Below are 8,989 nucleotides of genomic sequence, written 5' to 3'. Positions count from 1 at the left end.
GAGGCACGCCTGCCCAGGCTCAGGACTTCAGCCCTGTAGCGAGTGGGAGCTCAGAGATTCAGCCCTGTGGGAGGTGCCCAGGCCACCCCTCCCATTTGAGCAGAAGCCAGAGGTGACACATGAGGGGGGCATGTGATTTTTGCCAGGGTTTGCTGGCCCTGTTCAGTCACATGGTTTCGCTGGGCCCCACTCCCTGCACGGCAGTTGCTGGAGCCGGCAAGCTGAGAGCTGCGCCTTGGGCAGAGGCAGCAGCAAACTGGAAGCTGCAGGGAGAGCTGCTGCCTCACCCCACGTAGCTAAAGCAGTGACCCCTCCCTGCAGCGCCCAGCTGTTTGCCACGCCCGGAGCTAACACCTGGGAGCTACAGGGAGGGCTGCTCATGGTTGGGGGGCGGGGCATGATTCAAGCTGCTGGGGAGGCCCAAATCTTTAAATTGTGCCTCCCCCCGCCCCAGCAGGGACCAGTCTTCTCTGGCAGAAGCCCCTAGCCCCATCTCCCTGCTGCAGGCAGAAGCCTCAAGTCTGCCTCCCCTCCCCCCCGCCCATAGGCAGAGAATGGGGGGGCATGGAGGACTCTACGCGCCACATTTTAACTGTAAAAGAGCCACATGTGGCTCGCAAGCCACAGTTTGGCCACCCCTGTCATATAACATACACAATGGGTCTGATTTACTATTCGCTTTAAATTAGGAGTGTGCCATGGATGGCAATAGAGCTACACCACTGCGAGAAAGAGGAGAACGAGGTTCAATATGTTTTGTTTCTATTCATACACTTCCTCTTTAACAGTTTTTAATGCATATCCTCCTGCACAGCTAGAGAACTGATCTTGGGACGTAAAACACAGTAACCTGCGATTAGAAGAGACTCCTTTTTTTAATTGGGGACTCTGCTATTGCTATGGAAGTACTTTTTGTTTGACGGCTAAAAGAAAAAAATGTGGTTTCGAAGCCCAGCTGACTATTGAGCAAAACTTGCTCTCTCGCTATACTGTCAGCATGATGTTTTCAAGTTCACATTGATACCTGAATCCAGACTTCCTTATAGCAAGCACATGAGGTGTCACTGTAGAGGATGACAAATCTTGGCCTACAGATTTCTTAACACTCATATGTCTTTCTCTAATTACTGTTGGAAGACTGCCATGTGTGTCTTCAAAAAAAAAAAAAGTTTTCAGCACATATTTATGAAGCTCTTTCTTCCAGTTGTCCAATTTTTGTACACAACTCTTCAATAAGTAAACAAACATAGTCACCCACTAAAACCTTGTTTTAGTTCAGCAACCACTGTGATTTAGCACATGGACTAATGCCAATATTGTTTGTGCTGCTGCTCACCTGTTATGATGGAGCAAACAAAGTGGAAAGCTGGCTGTATCACGAAAGACCAGTAGACATTCTACAGCCAGTTTTTCCAATCCACATTGTTCACCAATAGCCATACGGGGAGGTTTTAAAAAACAAAACAAAACCACAGTATGTCAGGTCAGGTGCCAGTGAACTGAACTTTCTCACCTTGATCTTGCATCATTCAAGACTACCTGGGTTGCCTGTCATTTTCCTGTGTGAGTTTATTTGAGAGTGTAGTGATTGGTTTCACCCACATAGTTATTAATTAGTGGGGCATTTAGTGCACTGGATGAGATACATCACATGAAGTGAGCAGCATGTGTCGGACCCGTAGATCTTGAAATGAGTGTTGTGGGGAGCAGGGGGTGGGTGTTGATCATTGTAGCCATGGAGATGGTTTTGCAACTGTTGTACCGGCAGGGTCTGGTGCCACTTTGACTTGGTGTGTCCTGGTCTGTGGGGGCGCTTGCTTCGTATGATGAGTTTGGGTTGGTTGAACTGGGGGGGCGTTGAGGAAGATGGGAGGGCATCGAGTATGGGTTCCAATGTGGGTAGTAGATGACAACTAGGGGTGTGCAGTCGGGGGAGGGGGTTGGGAGGAGGGCTAGTTTTGTGTTGAAGCAGGTTCTCCAAGGGTTTTTGGGTTGCCCTTCCCTGATGCAATCTACTTTGCTAGTGGAGCGGCCTTGTTTGGTGAAGGCAGTTTTAAATGTGAATAGCCTTGACTTTTGCCTCAGTGCACATTCTGTGGTAGCTGCGTGCCTGATGTTATATAACAGGTTTATTTTTTTATTGGTGGTGGATTGGCTCTATGAAAGTATATGGGTGTCTTGTATATGGTTTTCTGTAGAGGTCCATTGTCCGCATGTTCTGGATAGCGTTTGATGGATGGGTGACGGGTGTTAAAGTTGTGGTGGCAATCTGAGGATATTTACGCCACCAGAGACTGGTTTTGTGGTATATTTGTCCAGAAGTACTTCTTCATGAAGAGGTTGGCATCTTGGGAAGCCATCCTCATACCCATGGCTGTGGCCATGCTTTGGACAAAGTGTTTGTTGTTGTATATAAAATTGTTATGGGTGAGGATGAAATGCATGAATTTGGCAAAGTGTTTGAAGTTGCCAGCTGACAGTTGTCCATTGTCTTGCATATAATCAAGGCCGGCAGTTATCCCATTAGTGTGGGGGATTTTGGTCTATAGGGCAGGGACAAGGGTGTATAGGCAAGGATGGTGTTCTGCGGGAGGTTGTAAATGGGGGAAGTCAATTCTGGCCTGGAGGAAGCTGACCCTGTGATTTGAGGATGGTTTCTATCAGTCCCGCTATGCCTTCAGTAAGTGTGCCATGGCCAGCTACCATGTGTCTTCCTGGGTTCCCTTGTTTCTGTATCTTGGGAAGCATGTAGACTGTAGCCCTGAGGATTAATCTGTTGGTCTGTATAAAATGTCTTTTTGATAAAAGTGTGTAAGATGCATAGATTATAGAATGCAAGACACCTACAGATATTCAGGCTGGACACCCTGGCCAATTTCCTGCGTGACGCTGAAGGCAACCTTTAAGACCCTTACTCAGAAAAGTAATAATAGAATACAAACCTACGTAAATGTCTGGGGACCTTTTGAATGTCTGAAAACCTTTCACCTAGTTAGGGTGAAAAATGGGGATTTCTGCCCACAAATCTAACACGTACACCACAGATGCGTACATATCTGTCACATAAAATGTTAGCCTATGAGAATGGGTACCCTAACCTTTCCGTGGGGGAAAGACAAATTTGGGCATAGGAAGAAGGATTTCTCCCTATAAAAAGGGTGACAATCCACCATTAGGCAGGCGATACATCCATCTTTCTATTCTCCATCATCTCACCCTGCCTACACCTACGAAAGCTGTCAACTATTGATAAGTCGTGGTATTATTTCTTTTCAAAGCTGTAAGTATAAAGGACTTTAATTTCTGCTTTACCTCTAAAGCATCTAGTTTATAGAGGGCTAAAACTCATAACCATTTTCATCACTTCCTCTATCTATCAGAGGTGTGAACAACACTCTAGTGCTACTGCACAGAGTGAATTTAGAACTGTTTAGTATCATAGGTATATCTCTTATAGAACTGTGATATTTGTAACTTTGTAATCTCAAACTGCTTTTAACATTTTTGCATTTACTTCTTGTTTCATTGATTTTAAATAAAAGGTCTTGATTGACTATTTCTGTCTCAGTGTAAGTTCCTGTCATATACCCCAATCTCCTTGTATAAATTCTGTGAAGCCTGATTTAAGACGAACTCTTATCTTTTGAACACACATATTGGGATACCATACCCATATTATTAATATCTATTAATTATTACTAATTAATTAGGAAATTAATTATTAAATAAAACTAAATTTAAGTGGATAAACTCCACTGACCCTACTAACCCACCCCAAATCAGGCTACAAGACGATTCCTGCAGTGGGTTTGTGGAGGTGAGTTTCTGGACTTTCTCTTGGAGGGGTTGAGGGAAGAATTTTATGAGCTCCTTAAGTTCCTGGGTAAATCGTAGTGTGTCTGGGGGCCTGCTCTGAGATCTTTATTGTAAGTGGTGTCAGAGTTGTTGGTTGGCTTCCTTAACATAGTCATCCCAGTTGAGGACCACAATAGCACCCCGCCATGCTGATTTAGACTCACAAATCCTACACATGCCTAGCATAACATGTGGTGTACCTCATCCAGTACACTAAATGCCCCACTAACAATCTTCGCGCTCGACTGAACTCACACAGGAAAATGCTAAAAGCTCAAAACACCCTTTCACCTATGGGTGAACACTTTTCACAAAGTGAGCTCTCGCTGTATCTATCAGTCCTCATCCGCAAAGGAAACCTGCACAATACTTTCATAACAGGGGCCTGGGAGCTTAAATCCATAACTCTACTAGACACTAAAATCATGTGCTGACCAGAGACACTGGCCTTATGGCTTATTACAACAATCCGTAATCCACTAACCACCGTTTTTTTGTCCTAGGATTGCAGAGATGTTAACAGACCATTCTAGCTTGAATAGTCCCTTCCAACAGTGGGTCTCAACGGGGGTGGGGGTCACTAAGCCTGAGCCCATGGGTGGAGTTGGGAAATATGGGGGGGGGGCAGTGCCTTAAGCAGAGTGGGCCAGTTCTGTAGGTGCACGCGTGCAGGCTCGCACACACACACACACACACATTCCTTTCCCCCCCCTCCAATCCCCTGGCCTGCAGCCCTGCCCCTGGCAAGGTCGGCAGCAGAAAGCCAGAGCTGGGCAGAGCAGGGTAGCTGCTGCCATGGAGCGGGCACTCACAGTGTTCCCATCGCCGCATGTGGTTGCTACTCGGGCCCTGTGGCTGGGGCTGGGGCTACTCCTCAGCTGCCAGTCCCCTTTGACTGCTGGCACAATTGGTGAGACCTGCCTGGGCAGGGGCGGGCAGCTCTGGGAAGCAGTGACTGTAGGGGGCTCTCAGCACACAACCCCCTGGGATGGGGGCTGCTCGGGGGGCTTGGGTTGGTTGGCCTGCTCAGGCTTTCCTGGGGCTCCTCTGGCCACGGGGAAGGGGAGGAAGTTGGGGTTTCTCCAGTCGTGCTGGGGTGGGGTGGGGCAAGGGGGAATCAGGGCTCCTGCCACCCACTGCCCCTGGGAACCACGGCCTTATAATTAAGGCTGCAAGGCTTTCACAGAGGTCACAAATTCTGTGACTTTCCATGCCCTCCCTGACTTTTGCTGGTGCGGCTGACCCCAAGCTGCCTGAACAGCACCGGGGCCAGCTGCGCCTCCAGCAGTCCCAAGCACTGCCCTGGAGCAGTGGGCCAGGAGCAGCAGCAGGGCCCTAGGCCACCCCCTCCCCAGGAGCAGCCATCTCTGCTGGAGAGACACCCCTTCCCCAGCACCTAAGATTTAGTTAGGGGTATTTTTAATAAAAGTCACGGACAAGTCACTCGTTATTGCCAATGACCTGTCTGTGACTTTTACTAAAACTGCCCATGACTAAATCGTAGCCTTACTTACAAAATGTGCTAATCACTGATGCTAAACGTTCTGCTCCACCTTGCCTTTTGCTGTGCAGCTGGGCGTTCCATGGGCAGCCCTGAAGCAGCACATTGTGTGGCTTGACAGCCTCTCTCGCTTGCTCACCAACAGACACTGGGCCACTAAAACAGCGTTTCTCAACTGTGTCTGCATGCGGCCACCGGCGGGTTTTCCTGCCTCCTGGCAGGGAGGGGGACAAAGTGGCAGCCCCGCCCTGCAATGCCCATGTGCTTTGTGGGAGGGCTGCAGTTCCCCCACGCACACTTCAGCTGCAGGGCTCCGGGGGCAGGTTTAACCAGTCTCTTCCCGCGCCCCCCCCCCGCCTCCTTCAGCTGTGGGACTCTGGTGGTGCGCTCTGTGCTTCAGCCCCTGCCTTGGGGCTGGAGGGCTCTGGGCTTCAGGCCCCTCCCCCACAAGTTCTGCACTTCAGCCCAATGACAGTGGGGTTCAGCAGGACCAGACTTATTGGGTACCATGGCCAAGAGGCAAGGAGCAGGGGTAAGCTTGGGATGTGAGGTGACAGAAAGCACCTCCGGGTAATGGGGCGGGGGAGAGCAGCAGTGTGCGCGATGAGGAGGCCGGGGGAGGCAGTGGGGTCCAGGAGGATCGGGTTGGAGCAGGTGTCAGCAGCAATGGGTGGAAGGTTTGGGTCACCAATGTACATTATTTTTATTATTGAGTCAGTAAAAAAGCTCGCCCTAAATAAATGACAATGATTTGGCCAGGTATATATGCATATTTATTTGTTTTTCCTGAAGTTAATTAAGTATTTTAGGAAAACTGGTCAGAGCAGCCACCAGCAAGAGTTGGTGGCCGCATGCTGAGGCTACCAAAAAAATTTGTTGTGCGACACCCCCTCCCACGCCCCCTTGCACTAAAAGCTACCCCCTCACTTCACCACCCAGGCTCTCTAATATCCTGGCACTGACACAGCGACAACTACCCTGCACTGAGCTGGTAACTCATACCAGCATAGTCAGGTGCTAAGGTTGAGCTAAGGTTTACTGAAGTGGGAGAACATGACTCTAAGTCAAGCTCAGACTGGTCCACGACTTACTATAAAGTGCTGAACTAGGCATGCCCCCCCCTCCCCCAATTCCACAGCCTTTAAGGGCTGCATCCAGTCTCAGGCTATGTCTATACTTACAGGAGCCAGTAGCGACCAGACACTGCATGCCACCTCACACCCTCCCGTGAGGAAATCCCTAGCATAGATGCTCAGGCACTCCTTAAGCAAGTAGAGTAAAAATATGCCAGAACCTTGGGGTATGTACCCTACAGTGGTCTCTACACTCTCAAACATGCCTGCGGTGTCCAGCTATTGAGTTGGTGGAGGCTTTCGCCACCACTGATAACTGCTCAAGCAGGGAAAAGCTCTGGCAAGGGCCTTTCCCCACTGCCTCAGCCCTTGCTAGCGCCATTCACTGTCACAAGTGAGGCCACAGCCTGTTTTCCACTGCAGCATGTAGCTACACCTGACCTACACAAAGCCAGCAATATAGACAAGGCCTGAGTGATCCAGCCCACGCTGGAGGAGGAAGGGCAGCCACTGCATCATAAGGATGGCATCAGCTGTAGAATCTATGTTCCAGGAACTCATTTTTGTGTATATGCACCTTAGGAAGATGCCAGCAAACAGCCCCTCATGGCTCATGGACCTGGCTCGCACTGGAGTGGGGGGGGGCTAGCAGGCATGTCATAGGAATATGTGGATGGGAGAAGGAAGGAGGTGGTACCCAGGGACAGTGGGTATCGCAGGCCAGGGGAGGCTAAACCTCTACAACCCAGGCTGTGGCCCTGCCCACGTTCTGCCCCAAGGCCCCACCCTCACTCCCCTGAAGCCATCAGGGGCTTCGCGCCTGCTGGCATCCTGCAGCTCAGGGCTCGGGCCAGTGGCCAGGGCAACCGAACGCGTCCAACCTTAATTAATTTATGGTTCGCCATTATGGTGACCACCTCAGGCCAGGTTTAAAGTACAGACCTATATCGGTATAACTGTGTCACGGGTTTGGATTTTTCCCGAGTGATGGCGTTATAATGACCTAACCCCCCTGCATCAATAGCGCTGTGTCAATGGGAGAGATTCATCCAGCAACTAGCTATCGCATCTTGGGGCGGTAAGAAGCTCTCCTGGTGGCATAGCAGCTTCACATACTGCCAGACAAGCCCTAACAGTTAATGCGCTGTTAAGTTTTTTTCAGTTACAAAGCAGTATAAATCCCTTTTGATTCAGCAGGGGAAGCTTGGTAGTGGGTTGGATATCAGAAGGTAGGTTCACTTGATGATTGTCCTGTTCTGTTCATTCCCTCTGATACATCTGGCATTGACCACTGCAAAAACACAGGATGCTGGGTTAGACTGACCACTGGCCTGACACAGTATGGCCATTCTTATGTTCTTATACTTTTATTTGTCAATACAATTGCACAGCGTCCGTCTTCTTCCACAGCTGAACTGCATTGCTCTGGGAAAAGGAAAAGGATGGGTTTAATTTTATTTTGTTTATAGACAAGCTTTATGTAGTGGCTGATTTTTATGCTGTTGGAAGTTCTGAAGACTATGGCTAATGAGAACTGTAACATTCAACTCTTTCTGGGTCAGTATATTAGTCTCTTGAAAGAGTTTACCTGGATCCACTAAAAATATCCATTAGGTTGTTTCACAGTAAAAAACAATTAAACAAAAAGCCAATGAATGCAAATAGTTTAGAAACAAATTTTATTAAAGAAAAATCTGTAGTGCAGTTTCTCAAGACAAACGCATACCTTTGGATGCAGTGGAGTACACAGGTACGTATACAGTAGTTTGCCTGCTACATGTTTGGAAGCTGAAAATACTGTTAAATCTGCATTGTGCAGGTTATAAATATAATTAAAATTGGCCAAAAATTTGGTGGTGGACCACTAACAGATACTTGGTTATGTATGTGCACTACATATTGCACAAGACTTTTGATTAAGCTATTGATTGTGCAACTGAATCACAGTTACGTGTTACATTAAGCATATTCAAACATATAGTTGATTCTTTGTTCTCCAAAACAGCACATCACTACAAAACTGCCATTTAATTTGTTACATATTTACAAAAAATATACAAATAACTTTTTTTTTCATTTTTGACAATGCACTAATTATGGATTTAATTTCGTTCTTCCCTTGAGTCCTGATGCTGTGTACAAAGAGGCTTGGACAAAGTCAAAATTTCTAGGAAAGTAGGGTAGTATTGTTTTCACACCTTTGAAAACATGTGGAGGCAAAAAGAGAGGACTGCATACTTGTTGATGTTACAGGTAGATTACTGCTAAGCGCATTTAAGGGAATTGCAGTGGGTCAGTTGTTAGAATTCCAGCTAAAAATACATTGTTAAGCAGTTGCTCATAAAAGCACCTCAAAGAATTTTGGAAGCGGAGTAGTTACATCTTGGCTTCATTTCTCTTACGTTTGTGCTAAATGCTGTCATGATAACCAGAGGCATAACAATTACAGGTAACATAGTTAGCTGCTTAGCCGAGTATAGCTGGAGTGAGATTAAGAGGTTAATTTGGCCCACTGCTATATATCAGATTCCGCCTTCTCTTACACAAAGTGTAAGTCTAA

The 8,989-nt window shown here is 47.6% G+C and overlaps 1 protein-coding gene across 6 annotated transcripts in view; it reads right to left on the bottom strand.

Moving 5' to 3' along the window:
• Positions 1–7,611: 7,611 nt before the first annotated feature.
• SORCS2 (sortilin related VPS10 domain containing receptor 2) overlaps positions 7,612–8,989 on the bottom strand; it is a 767,814-nt gene continuing 766,436 nt past the window's right edge. For all 6 annotated transcript variants that reach the window (XM_039541213.1, XM_039541219.1, XM_039541214.1 and 3 more), the window contains one exon: positions 7,612–7,720. In XM_039541213.1, coding sequence (XP_039397147.1) covers positions 7,652–7,720 — 69 coding nt within the window. In that variant the 3' untranslated portion in view covers positions 7,612–7,651. The remainder of the gene's footprint in view (positions 7,721–8,989) is intronic.

The sequence above is a fragment of the Mauremys reevesii genome, linkage group 5 (genome assembly GCF_016161935.1).
Source record: "Mauremys reevesii isolate NIE-2019 linkage group 5, ASM1616193v1, whole genome shotgun sequence".
NCBI lineage: Eukaryota > Metazoa > Chordata > Testudines > Geoemydidae > Mauremys > Mauremys reevesii.
This window is presented reverse-complemented; position numbering and strand designations above follow the sequence as displayed.